Source organism: Manacus vitellinus, unplaced genomic scaffold (assembly GCF_001715985.3).
Source record: "Manacus vitellinus isolate BGI_N305 unplaced genomic scaffold, ASM171598v3 scaffold_32_pilon, whole genome shotgun sequence".
NCBI lineage: Eukaryota > Metazoa > Chordata > Aves > Passeriformes > Pipridae > Manacus > Manacus vitellinus.
In genome coordinates this window covers 29,400-50,518 of record NW_021940460.1, presented here as the reverse complement: position 1 = coordinate 50,518, position 21,119 = coordinate 29,400, and the positions used below count along the sequence as shown (strand labels likewise).

The 21,119-nt window shown below is 55.4% G+C and overlaps 2 protein-coding genes across 2 annotated transcripts; both read left to right on the top strand.

Moving 5' to 3' along the window:
* The first annotated feature begins 6 nt into the window (after positions 1-6).
* Positions 7-5,987, top strand: LOC108640383 (C1q-related factor-like). Its single transcript, XM_018076596.3, has 2 exons — positions 7-69; positions 5,806-5,987. The coding sequence occupies exons 1-2, from the start codon at positions 16-18 to the stop codon at positions 5,983-5,985; spliced, it is 234 nt and encodes a 77-aa protein (XP_017932085.3). The 5' UTR covers positions 7-15; the 3' UTR covers positions 5,986-5,987.
* Positions 5,988-8,956: 2,969 nt separating this feature from the next.
* On the top strand, positions 8,957-9,988 carry LOC103762654 (Ig-like V-type domain-containing protein FAM187A). The gene has a single exon (XM_008929333.2). The coding sequence runs from the start codon at positions 8,957-8,959 to the stop codon at positions 9,887-9,889; it is 933 nt and encodes a 310-aa protein (XP_008927581.2). The 3' UTR covers positions 9,890-9,988.
* The last annotated feature ends 11,131 nt before the right edge of the window (positions 9,989-21,119 follow it).

Genomic DNA, 21,119 nt, shown 5'->3' with positions numbered 1-21,119 from the left:
ACCTACCACGTCCTCATGCGCGGCAGCGACGGCACCAGCATGTGGGCAGACCTCTGCAAGAACGGGCAGGTAAGGGCTGCCCGTCCCGGCTCCCTCCGCAGGCACAGGAGCGGTACTGCCCCCGCCAAGCACTGGAGAAGGGCTCTGGATTCTTCCTCGGAGTGCCCCCTCCTTTTCCCAGCCCCAGGGATGTCTCCCCAGGGTGTCATATCTTTCTCCCAGCGGCAATGATGGGCTCTGGGTGCATCCCTGGGGGGCCACATCCTTCTCCCAGCCACAGACATGCACCCCTGGGGTGCTTCATCCTTCTCCCAGGGGTGAAGATGGGCTCTGGCTGCACCCTGGAATGCCCTGTCCTTTTCCCAGGGATGTGACCCCAGGATGCTCTGTCCCTTTCCTGGAGGCAGTGATGGGCTCTGGGTGCATTTCCAGGGTGCCACATCCTTCTCCTGCCCATGGATCCGTAACCCCTGGGGTGCCCCGTCCTTCTCCCGGGGACATGGAGGACTCTGGGTGCACCCCTGGTGTACCCTGTCCTGCTGCCAGCCCTCAGCGTGCTCCATCCTTCTCCCAGCCCTGGAGATGCTCCCTCAGGATGTTCCATCCTTCTCCCGGTGATGGGCCCTGGGTGCACCCCTGGGATGCCCTGTCCTACTCGCTGCCCCAAAGGAGCACACCTGGGGTGCCCCATCCTTCTCCCAGGGACAGTGATGTGCTCCAAGTGCCCGCCAGAGAGAGCTCCATCCCCCTCCCATCCCCAAACATGCTCCCCCGGGTGCCCCGTCCCTGTCCCCCATCCCCTCTGTACTGGGGACAGTCACCACCCACCCTGTCATGTCCCCAAGTGTCCCTCAGTCCTTTCCTTGGCCCTAGAGATGTGCCCTGCTGTGCCTTGGGGTACCTTAGGACATCCCCACAGCACCCCCAGGGTGCCCTGCCCCCCCTGGCCGTGCCATTGTCCCCGCTGGGGTCCCTGGGGGGGGGCAGGGACAATGTCTGTGGTGGTCTCAAGGGGGGGGACAATGTCTATGGTGGTCTCAAGGGGGGCAGTGCCTGCCCCGCTTTTGGGGGGCTGCACCCCCAGCCCAGAGCTGGTTCTGCTGCTGCTGTGCCAGGGGAGATGTCCCCACCCCTGGCCAGGCTGTGTGGGGACACCGGGAGGACACACATCCTTCCTTCCCCCTCCCCGCTCCCACATCCCCCCGACTCCATCCAGCTGAACCCCCCAAACCCAAGACTCAGCCTTGCCTCCCTGCATTTCCAGGCGCTCCTTTCCCATCTCATGTGCCCCCCCGGCCACGACTCGAGGGACAAGATGTGGCTGTGACCCCCGAGCTGTCACCCGAGCTCCATTCTCTGGATGTCACCACAGCCCAGCACCCTTGCCAGGATCCATCCCATCCCACCCCGCTCCCGCTTCCCATCGCTTCCCTCGGCATCACCCCCTGCGGTGCCTCCTTGTCCCGAGGATGTGGGACCCCGAATTAACCCAAAACTGAGTTTTCACCTCAAAAAGCAGCCAGGAGGTGGGGGTAGGCAGGAGCCTTGTCACAGCCACTGCACTTCATCCCTCGGCTCTGAGCCCTTCCGAGCAGGAACAGGAGCTGCTCGGCAGCTTTTCTCCATGCATACAGCTTAAATTTCCTTTTATTGGGATTTTTTTTTTGTCTTCTCCCACCATCCAGCCCCAAATTTTGGGGTATCCCAGCACTGCTTGGCACTGCTGGCTCTTCCTCCCAAGCAGCATCCGTGTAACTCTGAACTGAGCACCCCAAAAACTCACTTTGACCCTTTTGCCTCCCCTAAAACATATCTGGGGACCACGCCAAACCTCCCCACCCCCCAGCTCTGGGGGATATCGATGTTCTTGGATAAATGTCCAGGAGCTGGGGAGCCCCTCGTCGAGAGGAGCCTCACTTGGGCGGGTGATGCAGCTTAATTAACTGCTTGTTAATTACTAACAGGGCATCGCCGTGACGGTATCTATGACAAAGTTCCCCCCAAAAATGCCCCAAATAATTAAAAAGATGGGGTTAATTAGGGGTTTGTTGCCAAAAAATCCCTGTCCCTGGCAAGCTGGGGGAGCCTGGCGGATAAGCGTTGATCTGGCACCTTTGGAGGGAGTCAGGATGTGGGGGGCCCCCCAAATTTCCTCTTGTGCTGCCGATTTGGGGGCAGCCCATCACCCTTGTGTCAGGGCTGGAGTTAATGAGAGCCAGGGGAGCTGCTGCTGGTGGTTAATTAGCATTATTTATTTTTTGTATTAGCCCGTAGCTGAGGCGAGGGGCAGTGGGAGGGGGGAGATGGATGGACAGACAGATGGATGGACAGGGAGGTGGCACCAGGTGGCTTTGGAGTCCCCATGGTGGGGTGAGGGCCGTCCATGGCTCAGGGAGGGGCACAGCCCCAGGAGACCCCAGTGGGGACAGTCCCCAAGGGCACACAGGGACCTGCCAAGCGGTCCTGGGGACACCCGTTGCCCTGCCTGGGGGGCCAGGGGGGCACCTGCTGCTGCACCCAAGGGCCCTGAGGGGCACCCACTGCCGTGCCCAGGGGGCCTGGAGGGGCACCCAGTGCTGGGCTAAGGGGATCTGAGGGGCAGCACCCACTGCCATGCCCAGAGGGTCTGAGGGGGGCACCCACTGCTGTGCCCAGGGGGCCTGGAGGGGCACCCAGTGCTGGGCTAAGGGGATCTGAGGGGCAGCACCCACTGCCATGCCCAGAGGGTCTGAGGGGGGCACCCACTGCTGTGCCCAGGGGTGCTGGGAGGGCACCTACCACAATGTCTGGGGATCCTGGAGGGCTCCCAGGGCCGTGCCCAGGGATCCTGAGGGGCACCTGCTACTGCATTTGGGAGTCTGGGGAGCACCTGCTGCCACACCTTTGGGGTCCCAGGCCATGGTGGCCATGGCATGTGGGGCACACGACGTGCCCGAGGCCCCAGGTGTCACCGTGAGTGGCTCTGCCTAGACATGGGAGCACCCCACTGCCCCTCGTCGCCCTCAGAAAGCCCTTGGGTGCAGCCCACCCCCTTGGAGACCACCCCAGAGTGTCCCCAGGGCCAGGGACACCCCCAGCGCCATCACCGGGGTCAGGGGCAGCGGGCACAGCACAGTCGGGGCTGGGGCTGTGTCACCCCCGGGGCTCCCACCCCATGGCTGTGCCACAGGGAAACTGAGGCACGGAGCAGGACAAGGGGGGTGAGGCCATCGGGGGTGGGTGGAAGCCCCCTCTTCTGCGCCAGCGCGGTGCCAGGAGCCTGGGCCCAGCACTGCCATTTATCTTCCCTGGTTAGGGAAGTGTACAAGTTTCGAGCTGGCTTCCCGCCAAGTCTCCGAAACTTGACAACAAAGGCCTGCTTTCCAGAGAGGGAAGTAAAAAACGAACCAAGCAGCCAAAGCTATAGCAAAAATATATATATTTTACATATAAAACAGATATATATTGTGAGAATATTATATACTATAACCCCAGAAACCCTAAATAGCTTCCTAAAAGGGAAGAGGGGGAGGGAGAAGGGAAAAGGACAAAATAGGACAAAAAGGGACAAAAATAAAACAAGTCTACACAGTCTAAAAATCTGGTAACCAGCAAACTGAAGAATTGGCAAAATCTCACCACTTCCCTTGAGAGAAGCAGGATGGCTGGACATGACCCAGCACTCTCCCCTCATGCGTGGCAGATAACAGCTGTCACTCTAGGCCTCAGCTCTAGATAAGCAAGACCGAGACAGGGACCCACCGTTCTCGAACCTCGCTGGAAAGGAAGAGAGCGAGGTCCCTTCCACTGGCTTTATTTATACCTCAAGTTATGTAATAGCATGGAATACTTCCGTGATCACCTTCCTAGTTCCTTCCTGTTTACAAGCTGGTCTCCAGGAAGGCCTAGAGTGAAACTATCACAGGCAGGCAAGCAGTGACAAGGCAGCTTCTTAAAGAGGGAAGACAGATGGCACCGGACGGCTCTGGCTGCCACAGGGGGGGGACCATGGCAAGAACCTGGCACCAAACCTGTTTTTTCCTGTTTCTCCTGCTTCTTCCCCCTCTCCTCTTCCTTGGCAGAGGCAGCGTCCCCTGGAGATTGCGGTGCTGTGACAGATGGAGATTTCCCAGGGACACTCATGGTGGCGGGGAAGACACAGGGTGGCTTTGAACAGAGTGACAGTTCTGGTGGTGGCATGAGGCTGGGCGGGATGAGAGCAAATCCTGTGGGATCCCTAGCTGGGCCATCAATAGGTTCCAGAGTTAACAGCATCTGACCACACCATCACTGCCTGTGGGCTTGGGTTGGTGCATTTGCATCCCCGAGGAGCAGCAGACTCCAGGACCCCTGTCCTGGAGGCAAAGGACAGGACTCCGTGGGCACAGCCCTCCCGTTCCCACTGCTCCCAGACCCCGGTGCCTGCCTGCCCAGCACAAGCCAATTAAGAGCTGATTCTGGTCGGCTGTAATTAGCGGCACCTTCTCCCAGCGCAGCACTTCTGCATTTCAGCAGCCGCCTTGTCACTGTCACCCAGCGCCGCAATCTCTCCGCGAGGCGCCGGCAGAGATTTGATTACCCAAAGAATTCTGCAGTGGCAGCGGGTCCAGCCGTGGAGCTGCTTCTCCAGGCGGTGACGGCTCCTCTGGCTCTGCCGGCACCTCCCAGTGTCGCGGTCCGAAGGGAGGAGGGGACAGGACACGAGGAAGGGTGCAAGCAGATTTGATAATTCAGGCGTGCGCCCGATTCTTAACCGTCCCGCCAGGGAAAGGGGGCAGAACATCGGGTGGGCTATCAGACAGACAAATGGGGGAGCAAATCAGAACAGGGCACAGGCAAAAGGGGGAGGAGGAAGCCTGGGCATGTGCAGTTGTGCACTGCGTAGCATGAATACAGTGAAACCACATAATAACAGTAAAGTCCATATGAAAGTCCTGCCAATTGCTGTATGCTTTTCTCCATGCCTGGAACTGTTCCCATCCTGAATCTTGCTTCTCTACATCCCAGCACATCCCGGCTCCCAGGAGAGCTCTGTGGGGAGAGCATCCCGCGGGTTGGGGTCCATGTGAGGGGGGGATCTGGGGGGGATTTGAGCTCAGCCCTTGCCACACGCTTGTGGTCCTTGTTCAGCTCGTGGGAAGCACTGAGGGATGTGTGGGATTCAGTGGGCTGGGAGATGGGGTCCTGCATCCCAGGCATGGTCCTGTATCCTAATCCAGAGATGGGGCCCTGTGTCTGAGCCATGGTCCTGCATCCAAATCCGAAGCTGGAGTCCTGTGTCTGAGCTGGGGTCCTTCAACAAAACCTGGATCTAGGTTCCATGTTGGAGCTGTGATCCCACATCTGAATTGGGAGCTGGGGTCCTGTGTCCTAGATGTGGTCCCACATCTGACTCTGGATCTGGGGCTCTGTCTCTGAGCTGGGGTCCTGCATCCAAATCCTGAGTTAGGGTCCTGTCTGTGTGCCATGGTCCCATGTCTGGTCCTGCATCCCAACCCAGACTGGGGTCCCATGTCGGAGCTGTGGTCCCACATCAGAACCCAGAGCTGTGGTCCTGCATCTGATTCCAAATGCCACAGCAGCATGTCTGTACCATGGTTCCCCACCCAAACTCAGAGCCGTGGTCCCTTATCTGTACCCACCAGGTCAGGGAGAGGCTCTGGGGGATGCCCGGAGCAGCCTCACCCATGCGAGACCTGTTCACCCATGGGTGCGGATCCAGGGGGGTGCAGCCCTCTGGCTGCAGGTGAGCTGGGACCAGAGTGTCCCGTGGGCCCCATGGGCTGTGGCGTGCCCTTAGCCAGTCCCGCGGTGTCCCCTGGACAGGTCCTGTCCAGCGCCATCGCGCAGGACGCCGACCAGAACTACGACTACGCGAGTAACAGCGTCATCCTGCACCTCGACGCGGGGGACGAGGTGTTCATCAAGCTGGATGGGGGCAAAGTCCACGGCGGCAACAACAACGAGTACAGCACCTGCTCTGGCTTCATCATCTACTCGGACTGAGCCTGGACCCACGGCATCGGCCCCGGCACCCCTCTGACCCCCCAGCCCCACGGCATAGGCCCCAGACCCCTGAACCCCAAGCCCCAATCAGGGCATCCCTGTGTCCGCGGGTTCAGCCCCAGGCACCCTCCAAATCCCCATCCCCAGCAGCATCCCTGGGCCATGGTTCCCTGCTGCCCCACAGCCCCCATGGCCTTCTCTTGCTCCCACCCAGCCCCACAGCATCCCCCTGCCATGGTCCAGCCCATGGATCCCCTCCCACCTGGTGCTCTCGGCTTCCCATGGCGCCCCAAAGCCCCCTTTTCCCATTAAGTCACTCCGTAGCTGGGGAGGCCCATTAAGTTGAGGGCTTGGGGCTACAGAGGGTTTGGGCGGGTGGCAAAAAGGCTGGGGGACCTCCTGCACTGCGCCTAACTGCAACCCCCCCCCGGCTGAGCCTCCCCTTGTCCCCCGGTGCCCCATCCCTGCTGTTCCCCCCCTCCCTGGGGCGGTGCCGGGAGTCTGGCAGAGTGGTCCTGATGTACAGACATGCAGTGCCCACACGGCCCCGGGCTGGGGGGCTGCACTGGGGGACGGGGGGAGCTGCCAGTCTGCCCCTCCTGGGGCAACAACATGGTAAAGCAGAGCTGTGACCTCTCCCCATCTGCTGTCTGTGTCCCCGGTGTCCCCCACCATGGGGACGGGTTTCTTCTGCCACCCTCCCCCAGACCCCACTTAGCTCATCCAAGCCCAGACAGGAAGGGTTCCCTGGCTCCAAGTGCTTGTGGCCCCTCTGCCACCTCCACTGGTGACGCTGGGGGTGCCACCACTGCCATGTCCCTGTCCCTAGAGGCTGGGTGGCCTCATGAAGGGGACACAGCATTGCCACTGTGAGAGGGGGACACGGTCAGGCCACACAGAGGCACTGGGACCCTCGGGCACACATGCCCGTCCCTGCTGCCTCGGTGTGGGCAGGATGTGACCCAATTAGAGGTGACAGCAGGTGCTCGGGGCCAGCGGCTGCATCCAGAGTGGCCGTGGTGGGGTCAGAGGATGGGTGCCCTGGGAACATGGGGGTGGGGGCGAGTATCCCCCCGATGCGTGGGGGTGTTCCCCAGGGGTGGGTGAGTGGGGGTGTGTGTCCCCAGATGTGTATGTGTGCTCCCAGGTATGGGTGTGTCCCCAGGTGTGTGTGTCCATGTCCCCCAGGTGTGTATGTGTCTCAGGCCTGTGTGTGTGTGTCCCCTAGGTGTATGTGTGTCCAAGGTGTATGTGTGTCCCCAGGTGTGTGTGTCCATGTCCCCCAGGTGTGTGTGTGTCCCAGCCTGTGTGTGTGTGTCCCCAAGTGTGTGTGTGTCCAAGGTGTATGTGTGTCCCCAGGGGTGTGTGTTTGTCCCCAGGTGTGTGTGTGTGTCCATGTCCCCCAGGTGTGTGTGTGTCCCCAGTTGTGTGTGTGTGTCCCCCAAACCCTGGTAGGTCCGGGTGCTGTTCCCTGGCACTGATCCCAGCTGCAGGCGTAGAGGCGGTGGCGGGGCCGGGCTGTCGGCCGCAGCCCCGAGCAAAAGGGCCACAGCCCCAGCCTGGGGGTCCCGGGACCCTCCAGGACCCTCCCGGACCCCCGGGGCTCTGGCCCACCGCTGTGCCGGGAGCCGCCGGCAGGGGGCGCAGAAAGCGGTGAGACTACAGCTCCCATGATGCCTCACGCGGCCGCGGGACTGCAGCTCCCATGAGGCAACTCGGGGCGCGGCCAATGGGGAGTTGTGAGGCAAAGCGGGGCCAATCAGGGCGCGGGGCGGGGCTTCGCGACCAATTTAAAACCGGCGGCGGGAAAAGGGGAGTCGCAGTATCTGAGAGAGCCGGGGCCGAGGAGGGGTGCGGTGGGGGAGAGTGGGAGCCTGTAAGTGGCTGAAATGTGTGTACGAGGGGCCGTGAGGGCACGGAGAGGGGGCAGGGCTCGGTGAGAGGGGCTTTGAAGGCGTAAAGGAGTTGCAGAGCCCTCCGAGAGGGCCTTTGGGGGCCCACGGGTGGGGTGCAGGGCCATAGGGGAGGCTGTGGGTTAAGAGGCTGCCCGGGAGATGCACAAGGGAGTCTTGGGTTATTGAAGTGCCTTGCAGGAATCATTGCACACTGAGCACTGTCTCCAGCATGTGACATAGCCCAGGACTGGAAGTTCAGGAAACTTCTGTGTCTCCCGTCACGGAGCTGCTCCGACAGTCCCACTCCCGCCCCCCAGGCTGACACTGCTGGGACCGAAGCCCCTTTGCCATGGTGGCTCCAGTGACCCGAGGGGGCTCTGTTTGGCTCTGCTCACCCCACTCTCACAGTCAGACCAGGTTCCTCATCAGCTTGGCCCCAGGTTTCCTTTAAGGAACTAGAGGGTAGAACCCACCCTCAGCACACTGGCAGGTGACACGACAGAAGGTTAGGGACATCCAGGGTGACCTGGAAAAGCTTGAGAAGTGGGACCACAAGAACTTGATGAAGTTCACCAAGGCCAAGTGGAGGGGGCTGCACTTGGGTTGGGGCAATCCCAGGCATCAGCACAGACTGGAAAAAGGGCTGAGAGCAGCCCTGCAGAGAAGGACTTTGGGGGTTTTGGTGGAGGAAATGCTGGACATGAGCCAACAGTGAGCGCTGGCAGCCCTGAAGGCCAAGTGCATCCTTGGGGTGCATCAAAAGAGGGGTGGCCAGGGGGGTGAGGGAGGGGATGGTCGTCCTCTACTCTGGGGGGTTGGGATGAGATCATCTTTAGGGTCGTGTCCAACCCAAGCCATTCTGTGACCCTGTGATAAGATGGCTGCAGTTCCATTGTTCCCATCACAGCCCCCTCATGTCCAGGGACACAGGTGACAGTTCTCCAGAGCTGCTGAGGGTAGGAAGGTTCCAGAGTGGGTGTCACAGAGGCCAGACTGTCCCGGGGCAGGGGGGTCGCTCCCAGCACATTTCTGGCTGGGCTGGGTGAGTTCTGCTGGGGCAGAGCCGGTCCGGAGCAATGGGGCCGAGCCTGCTGGGAGCCACCATCCTCCTCTGCCTGGTTGATGTCCTCCAGGCCTTTGCCATTGAGAAGAAAGGGGATGTGTTCAAGAAGATGGCATGTCTCGCCTTCCTGACATTTGAGAACGTCGCCTACTTGGCAGACATGACCTTCAAGCTGCCCTGCAAGTGCAAGCCCAAGGAGGTCTCTTCTGTCATCTGGTACTTCCAGAAGAACCTGCATGGCCACGAGACCACGGTGCTGATGGACTTCAATGGCACCATGGTGCTCGACTCCAGCCACGTCCGCGCAGGCAGCGACCTGCTGAAGCGCTTCAGCATCCGCATGTTCAGCCTCATCATGTTCCGGGCCCAGGTGAGGGATTCTGGGCACTACCCGTGCGGCTCCAAGGAAGGGCGCTTCCCGTGCCTCCTGTGCCTCCGCAGCCCCGAGGTGGCCGTCCGGAGCTGCTTGGCGCTGTGCCCGCCCAAGGAGGTGCCTGAGGAGGGAGTCCAGTCCATCTCCAACATCATCTACAAGTTTGGGGAGAAGCCCGTGTCCCCATCCCAAACAGACCTGGTGATCACGTGCCCAGGGGCCTGCCTGGAGCACACCATGGGCTGGGACAAGGACTCGGTCTGGCTCTACTGCTCCCAGTACCTTGTGGGTGTTGGGAAGGGCATGAGGGTCTTCTTCGACCATGGGAACCACCTGCACATCCTGCGGGTGCGCAGGAGCGACAGGGGCACCTACTTCTGCTGGAGGGACAGCGAGATGATGGCGGGATTCTCGCTCAGCATCACCTTCCCGGCTCAGCACCGGCGTGGCCCCGAGTCCATCTTCATCATGAGGGCCATGGGCATCAGCTTCGCCGTCATCACCGGCATCTTCTTCCTCGCCCACCTGGGCCACTGCTGCTGGTGGGCACTCAGGAAACCGGCCGGGTTGTAGCGTCTCCTCTGCAGGGCACTTGGATGCCTCGGATCATCCTCCTGTTGGAAATCTCTGGTGTTCTGACTGTTTTTTCTTTGTTTTTGACTTTTCAAAGGAAATATATTTTTCAAATTAACCTGGTGATTAAACATCTCTGTTTCTGGGGCTGTTTTGAACTCGCCCAACTCAGCACAGAGTTGGGAGTTGATGTTTGAGGCAAAGCTTAAAGGCCACAGGGGCAGCATGGACCCCTCTCCCAGGCCAGGGCAGGGCAGCTCCTCAGCCTGCTCCAGGCTCCAGGGCCCCCCCAGGGAGCCCGGGGTGGCTACAGGGACACAATATGCACTCATGAGGATGAGCCAAACACTCAGTGATGACACCAGGAGCAAAGCCAGGGAAGGGATGTGACAGGAAGGGACAGAGCTACAGGAAACAATCAGCACCTCCCACACTTGGTGAGAGGAGTGGAGTACGGCTGTTTGGGTCCCTGAAGGGCAACACACCTACCCAGAGTGCCGGCCTGACCCCAATATGATCCACACATGGAGGCAGCCTGTATTAGGGAGGGTTCAAAACATATCGAATCTTGAAACCATGACACCGCTAAAAGCTTAACAAAATCCAATATTTATTACCAAGAGGTGGCCAACAAAACTAACAAACCCAAAAGGGAGGAAGGAGGAGAAAAATAAGCCCCCAGCATGACCTCCCCAGTTACCCAGCTGTTGCCCATAAAGTTATCTTACCGACCTAGCATGCCTATAATTACCCATAGCAGAAGCTGCATCCTTGGAGAGTCAGTAAGTTCACAAACTGGCAGGCATCCCCGCCAAAGGCAACGTTGTCCTTGAGGTAAAGCTAGCTCCCTCCAAGAAAGCACTGTCTGCTTTTATACAATTAACTGACTGACCACAACCTCCCAGGCGTGGCCAGCACCGCCCAGCCAGAAGCCCTCAGTCCCACCTCCCGGTTATGTAAGTGCATCTCTTCTGCGCACGCGTGAGAACTTCGGAAATCCCAGCGCACACGCAGTCTGCTTTGGGGGTCTTTCTTAATTGAGTCTGGGGGCGCTACTTCATCCTCCTCCTCCTCAATCTCTCCTTCAAGTGACCTTGGAGGACAATTAGCCAATCACAGAACACCAATTAAAACAGTTTATACAAGAAGCTCTCTTCAAGGACAACTTTCCTGTTTATCAGTGCTTGTTTTCCCATAACTTGGCAGGGAAGGAGCAAAACTTTCACAGGTGGCGGGGGCAAACACAGACCAAACGTATCAGCATAATTAACCCCTGATACACAGCCTTGTGGCAATGGATTTGCCATACGCAGGATGGAAAAAGTCCTGTCAGAGATGGACTGGTGAGGAAAACAGCTCTAATGTTATAGAAACAGAAGTTTTTACTGTGGTTTAAACATGTTTCAAAATGGCTTTTTGTATTTTCTGCAGTGTCACTGTCTCCCTCTCCCCGACACCCCCTGTGAAGCTATTGTCTCACACAAGGTGTCCTGGGAAGGTGTCCTGAGGTGTTTCTCATTGGTCCTTTGTTAACCCCTTCCTATTGGCTGTTGACCCTTTACCTGATGGTTTTTTCTATGTGACCCTGAACTTGTGATTGGTCCCCTTTGACCCTCCTAAAAGCCTTATAAACCCCAACCCCACAATAAACTTCCTCTTTCGTCCCTCCCTCCCTGGTGGTCTGTGTGTGCTCCTTGCGGGGTCACCGGACCACGTGCAGGGGTGGAGGGAAGGGCATTCACCTCGCAGGTAACGGGGCTAGCATCCTAAAGCCTGGAGGTCTCTCCAATCCCACTAATCCGCCGTACAGCCTCAGCCCTGACTCTCCCTGAGGACTTTGCCCCCAAACTCAGCCCCCAGACACGACCTTGCAGAACCCCTAGGGAGGCACCAGCCAAGCCCTGGGTGCTGAGCCCAGGGCTGGTGCAGGCCAGGAGGGACACAGCCACCAACCTGGCAGCACTGCTCCTTGCCTTCCCCTCTTAACCCCTAAAAATCCCCCAGTAGAACCAAACGTGCCTCCCCCATCACACTGTAACACCCCCAGCCCTCCCAGAAACCACCCCAGCACGGACTGGAGTTGTCACACGGGTGCTGGAAGCTGGGAACTGCTCCTGTACACACTCTGACACGCTCAGACACATGAATACATGCTCAGGCACGCTCAGTCACACGCAGAAACACTAGCACACACACAGACACACTCAGACACACTTGCACACACTCAGACTCACAGCTAGACAAACTCATACACGCTCACGTGCACTCACACGCTCAGACACACTCAAACACACTAAGACAGGCTCAGACACACTCATACAGTCAGCCAAACTCGCACACACTAAGACACACTCAGGCACACTCATACACACTCAAGCACACTCAGACGCACCCGCACACACTCAAACACACTCTGACACGCTCAGGCACATAAATACATGCCTCAGGCACGCTCAAGCACACACAGAAACACTTGCACACACACAGACACACTCAGACACATTCGCACACACTCAGACTCACTCGCACACAGCTAAACACACTAAAACAGACTCAGACACACTCAGACACACTCATACACACTCGCACACACTCGCACACACTAAGACACACTCAGACACACTCAGGCACAGTTAAGCACACTCAGACACACCCGCACACACTCAAACACACTCCGACACGCGCAGACACATGAATACATGCTCAGATACGCTCAAGCACAGACAGAAACACTTGCACACACACAGACACACTCAGACACATTCGCACACACTCAGACTCGCTGGCACACAACTAGACAAACTCATACACGCTCACACGCACTCACACACGCACTCACACACGCTCTGGTGCACTCAGACACACTCAGACACACCTGCAAACACTCAGACACACTCATACACGCTCACACACACTCAGACACACTCAGACACACTCAAGCACACCCAGACGCACCCGCACGCACTCAAACACACTCCGACATGCTCAGACACATAAATACATGCTCAGGCACGCTCAAGCGCACACAGAAACACTTGCACACACACAGACACACTCAGACACATTCGCACACACTCAGACACACTGGCACACACTAAGACACACTCAGACACACTCAGGCACACTCAAGCACACTCAGACACACCCGCACACACTCAAACACACTCCGACACGCGCAGACACATGAATACATGCTCAGGCACGCTCAAGCACACACAGAAACACTTGCACACACACAGACACATTCAGACACACTCGCACACTCTCAGACTTGCTGGCACACAGCTAGACAAACTCATACACGCTCACGCGCACTCACACACGCTCACACACACTCAGACACACTCAGACACACCTGCAAACACTCAGACACACTCATACACGCCCACACACACTCAGACACACTCAGACACACTCATACACTCAGACAAACTTGCACACACTAAGACACACTCAGACACACTCAGACACACTCAAGCACACTCAGACGCACCCGCACACACTCAAACACACTCCGACACGCTCAGACACATGACTACATGCTCAGACACGCTCAGTCACACACAGAAACACTTGCACACACACACAGACACACTCAGACACATTCGCACACACTCAGACTCGCTGGCACACAGCTAGACAAACTCATACATGCTCATACACACTCACACTCTGGCACACTCAGACACACTCAGACACACCTGCAAACACTCAGACACACTCACACACACTCACACGCACTCAGACACACTCAGACACACTCAGACACACTCTAGCACACTCAGACTTACCCGCACACACTCAACTGTACTCCAACACGCTCAGACACATAAATACATGCTCAGGTATGGTCAAGCATGCACAGAAACACTTGCACACCCTCAAACACACTAAGACAGACTCAGACACACTGAGACAGACTCAGACAGACTCGCACGCACTCGCACACACTCAGACACACCCGCACACACTCAAACACATTCTGACACACTCAGACACATGAATACATGCTCAGGCACGCTCAAGCACACACCGAAACACTTGCACACACAGAGACAAACTCAGACACATTCGCACACTCTCAGACACACTCGCACACACTAAGACACACTCAGACACACTCAGACACACTCAAGCACACTCACACGCACCCGCACACACTCAAACACATTCCGACATGCTCAGACACATGAATACATGCTCAGGCACGCTCAAGCGCACACAGAAACACTTGCACACACACAGACACACTCAGACACATTCGCACACACTCAGACACACTCGCACACACTCAAACACACTAAGACACACTCAGTGACACTCAGACACAGTCAGATACGCTCAGACACACGCAGAAACACTCACACTCGCACAAACTCAGACACACTCAGTTACACACCGACACACTCAGACACACTCAGGCAAACCCAGACACACTCAGACACACTCGCACACACTCACACACACTCATATACACTAACAGACACTCAGACACACTCAGACACGCTCAGACACACTCAGACACACTCGCACACGCTCAGACACACCTGCAAACATACTTGCACACTCAGACACGCTCAGACATACTCAGACACACCCAGACACATTCGCTTACACTCAGATACACTGAGACACACTCAGACACTCTCGCAAACACTCTCACACACTCACACGCACTCACACACACTCACACTCAGTGACACTCAGACACACTCAGAAACACTCAGACACACTCAGAAACACTCAGACACACTTGCACACACTCAGACACACTCAGGCACACTCAGGCACACTCAGACACATTCAGGCACACTCAGACACACTCGCAAACACTCTCACACACTCACACACACTCAGGCACACTCAGTCGCACTCAACCATACTCAGATACGCTCAGGCACACTCAGAAACATTCAGACACACTCGCACATGCTGAGAAACACTCAGATACACTCCGATACACTCAGACACACTCAGACACACTCGCACACACTCACACACACTCAGACACACTCAGGTACACTCAGGCACACTCAGACACTCGCACACACGCACACAAAGTCACACACACTCACACACACTCACACACATCCAGACACACACAGGCACACTCAGAAACAATCAGATACGCTCATGATATGGTTTGAAGCTGGCTCCCTGCCAAGTCTCCAAACCCTACCACCAGAGTTCCCCCCCCCCCCCTCAAACCTCAGGGAGAAGAGGGAGAAAAAAATGAAAGAAAACCCGAAACGAGAGAGAGACAACCAAAGTGCGATATATAAATATATTTACACTTATATACAATTAAAAATAAGGGAAAGGGAAGGGGGAAGGGAAAAGGAACAAAACCAAAATATTATATATATAAATATCCCAATTAGCAGCCCAATATCTATCCACTAAAAGAGTTAGCAAAGAAAATAGCTCACTACTCTCCTGGGACAACCGAGGGTCGCTCCGGAATGCTCACCGGCAACCTCTGTCTCCCAAGGTCGACAAGGCCTAACCAGGCCTCGCTCCCCAACACAGCAGACTCAACAGCAGGGAACCTGCACCTCCAAGCCACCGGAAGGAAAGAGAGCGAAGGCCTCTCCTCCTTTCTTCTTATAATCTGGCTTACGTAAAAATCGTAGGGAATACTGGGTAAATCTGGACCCTTCCTTGGTTACAAACTAGTCACCAAGGAAGGCCTAGCCCAAACCACCACAGCTCAGACACTCAGAAACACTCACACACACTCGCACACGCTCAGACACACTCAGATGCACTCCGACACACTCAGACACACTCAGACACACTCGCGCACACTCACACACACTCACACACATCCAGACACACTCAGTCACACTCAGAAACAATCAGATATGCTCAGACACACTCAGAAACACTCAGACACTCTACGACACGCTCAGACACACTCAGATACAATTCGGCACACTCACTCTCAGACACACGCAGGCAAACACAGACACACTCAGACACACTCGCACACACTCACGCACAATCATACACACTCAAACATAGTCATACACAGTCACACGCAGACACACGCAAACACATTCAGACGCATTTAGACACACTCAGTCACACTCAGACACATTCAACTACGCTCAGACACCCTCAGAAACACTCAGATACACTCGCACACGCTCAGACACACTCAGATACACTCCGACCCACTCAGACACACTCAGTCACACTCAGACACACTCATACACACTCACACACACTCAGACACACTCATAAACACTCAGACACACTCACACACATCTAGACACACTCACTCGCACTGAGACACACTCAGACACACTCAGGAATACTCAGACACACTCAGACACTCTTACACACACCCAGACACATTCACTCACACTCAGTCACACTCAGACACACTCAGATACGCTGAGACAGACTCAGAAACACTCAGACACACTCGCACACACTCACACACACTAAGACACACTCAGACACACTCAGACACACTCGCACACAGTCAGATACACTTAAACAAACTCAGACACACTCAAGCACAGTCCCACACACCCAGACACACTCAGGCACAGTCAGACACAATCAGGCTAACTGAGAGATGCTCAGACACACTAGCACACACTCACACACACTCAGACATGCTCAGATACGCTCAGGCACACCCAGACACACTCAGACACACTCGCACACACTCACACACACTCACACACATCCAGACACACTCAGGCACACTCAATCACACTCAGCCATACTCAGATACGCTCCGGCACACTCAGAAACACTCAGACACACTCGCACATGCTGAGAAACACTCAGATACACTCCGAAACACTCAGACACACTCAGACGCACTCAGACACACTAAGACACACTCGCACACACTCACACACACTCACACACACTCAGGCACACTCAGATACGCTCCGACACCCTCAGAAACACTCAGACACACTCGCACATGCTCAGACACACTGAGATACACTCCGACACACTCAGGCACACCCAAACACAGTCATACACACGCACACACACTCACACACACTCAGAAACACTCAGACACACTCAGACACACTCACACACATTCAGACAGACCCAGTCACACTCAGTCACACTCATACACACTCAGATACGCTCAGACACACTCAGATACACTCCGACACACTCAGACACACTCAGGCACACCCAAACACACGCATACACACTCACACACAATCAGACACACTCAGAAACACTCAGACACACTCGCACACACTCACACACACTCACACACATCCAGACACACCCAGTCACACTAAGTCACACTCAGACACACTCAGATACGCTCAGACAGGCTCAGAAACACTCAGATACACTCAGGCACATTCAGAAACACCTAAGCACACTCCCACACACCCAGACACACTCAGGTACACTCAGACACACTCAGGCAAACTGAGAGATGCTCAGACACACTCGCACACACTCACACACACTCAGACATGCTCAGATACGCTCAGGCACACTCAGTCACACTCAGCCACACTCAGATACGCTCAGACACACTCAGAAACACTCAGACACACTTGCACACGCTCAGACACACTCAGATACACTCAAACACACTCAGACACACTCACACACACTCAGACAGTCTCGCAGACAGCAAGACACACTCAGATACGCTCAGGTACACTCAGAAACACTCAGACACACTTGCACACGCTCAGACACACTCAGATAAACTCCGAAACACTCAGACACACTCAGACGCACACAGACACTCGCACACACTCAGACACACTCACACACACTCGCACACACTCAGGCACACTCAGACACACTCAGATACGCTCAGACACACTGAGAAACAATCAGACACACTCGCACACGCTCAGACACACGGAGATACACTCCGACACACTCAGACAAACCCAAACACAGTCATACACACGCACACACACTCACACACACTCAGAAACACTCAGACACACTCACACACACTCACACACAGTCAGACACACCCAGTCACACTCAGTCACACTCAGACACACTCAGATACACTCCGAAACACTCAGACACACTCAGGCACACCCAAACAAACTCATACACACTCACACACACTCAGACACACTCAGAAACACTCAGACACAGCCGCACAGTCTCACACACACTCACACACACTCAGACACACTCAGACACTCAGACACACTCAAGCACAGTCCCACACACCCAGACACACTCAGGCACACTCAGACACACTCAGATTTGCTCAGACACCCTCAAAAACACTCAGACACACTTGCACACACTCAGACACACTCCCACACACCCAGACACACTCAGGTACACTCAGACACACTCAGGAAAACTGAGAGATGGTCAGACACACTCGCACACACTCACACACACTCAGATACGCTCGGACACACTCAGACACACTCAGACACACTCGCACACCCTCACACACACTCATACACCCTCACACACCCTCAGACAAACTCAGGTATACTCAACCACACTCAGATATGCTCAGGCACACTCAGAAACACTCAGACACACTCGCACCCGCTCAGACACACTCAGATACACTCAGATATGCTCAGAAACCCTCAGAAACAGACACACTCGCACCCGCTCAGACACACTCAGAAACACTCAGGCACACTCCCACACACTCAGTCACAATCAGACACACTCAGATACGCTCAGGTACACTCAGAAACACTCAGACACACTCGCACACGCTCATATACACTCAGACACAGACATGCTCAGACACACTCAGATATTCTCAGACACCCTCAGAAACACTCAGACACACTCACACACGCTCATATACACTCAGACACAGACATGCTCAGACACACTCAGATATGCTCAGACACCCTCAGAAACACTCAGACAAACTCGCACACGCACAGACACACTCAGATACACTCCGAAACACTCAGACACACTCAGATACACTCACACACACTCAGACACACTCAGGCACGTCCAAACACAATCATACACACTCACAAGCACTCATACACACTCAAAAACACTCAGACACACTCGCACACAGTCACACTCAGACACATTCAGATACACTCAGGTACACTTAGAAACACTCAGACACACTCAGACACACCCAGACACACTCGCACACACTCAGACACACTCAGATACGCTCAGACAGCCTCAGAAACACTCAGACACACTCGCACACACTCACACACACTCATACACATCCAGACACACTCAGACACACTCAGTCACACTCAGCCACACTCAGATACGCTCAGGCAGACTCCGAAACACTCAGACACAAACAGACACACTCGCACACACTCACACACACTCACACACACTCACACACACTCAGACTCGCTCAGACACACTCAGACACACTCGCACATGCTCAGACACACTCAGATACACTCCGACACACTCAGACACACTCAGGCACACCCAAACACACTCATACACACTCACACACACTCAGACACACTCAGAAACACTCAGACACACTCGCACACACTCAGTCACACTCAGACACACTCAGATACGCTCAGGTACACTCAGAAACACTCAGACACACTCGCACACACTCCGACACACTCAGGCACACTCAGACACGCTCAGACAAACTGAGAGATGCCCAGACACCCTCACACACACTCATACACACTCAGACACACTCAGTCACACTCAGATATGCTCAGGCACACTCACACACACTCAGACACACTCACACACACTCAGACACAGTCAGACACACTCAGACAGTCTCGCACACAGCAAGACACACTCAGATAAGCTCAGGTACACTCAGAAAAACTCAGACACACTCGCACACGCTCAGACACACTCACACACAACCAGACACACTCAGGTACACTCAGACACACTCAAGCACAGTCCCGCACACCCAGACACACTCAGGCACACTGAGACACACTCAGGCAAACTGAGAGATGCACAGACACACTCGCACACACTCACACACACTCAGACACACTCCGACACACTCAGTCACCCTCAGATACGCTCAGGCACACTCAGAAACACGCAGACACACTCACACGCTCAGATACACGCAGACACACTCAGACAGACTTGCACACTGCAAGACACACTTGCACACACTCAGACACAGTCTGACACAATCAGATACACTCAGATACTCTCAGACACACTCAGGCACACCCAGACCCACTCAGACACACTCGCACACACTCACACACACTCAGAAAAATCCAGACACACTCAGGCACACTCAGTCACACTCAGGCACACTCAGATACGCTCAGGCACACTCAGAAACACTCAGACACAGTCGCACACGCTCAGACACACTCAGATACACTCCGACACACTCAGACACACTCAGTCACACTCAGAAACACTTGCACACACACGCACGCACTCACACACACTCTTACACATCCAGACACACTCAGACACACTCAGTCACACTCAGACACCCTCAGATACGCTGAGACACACTCAGAAACACTCAGACACACTCACACATGCTCAGAGACACTCAGATACACTCCCAGTCACTCAGACACATTCAGGCACACCCAGAAACACTCAGACACACTCGCACAAACTCACACACACTCACAGACACTCAGGCACACTCAGGAACACTCAGACACACTCGCACACACTCACACACACTCACACACATCCAGACACACTCAGCCACACTCAACCACACATAGATACGCTCAGACACACTCAGAAACAATCAGACACTAACGCAGACGCTCAGACACATTCAGATACACTCCCACACACTCAGACACCCTCGCACACACTCACACACAGTCATACACACTCACACACACTCAGACACACTCACACACATCCAGGCACACTCAGACACACTCAGACACGCTCAGACACACTGAGAAACACTCAAAAACACTCAGAAACACTCAAAAACACTCATACACGCTCAGACACAACTGCAAACACACTCGAACAATCCTACACACTCAGACACACTCAGTCACACTCAGAAACCATCAGACACACTCACACACACTCGTACACACTCACACTCAGACACACTCAGGTACACTCAGACACACTCAGATACGCTCAGACACACTCAGGCACACCCACACTCAAACACACTCGCACACGCTCTATCCGTCGGTGTGTGACATGATCAACAATACTGGCCGTAATCTGATGTAAGAGGTTTCGCTGTTCTGGGGTGACAGTTACTGCTGTTGAAGGGTCTGTACCCTTTAATAGCGGCCTG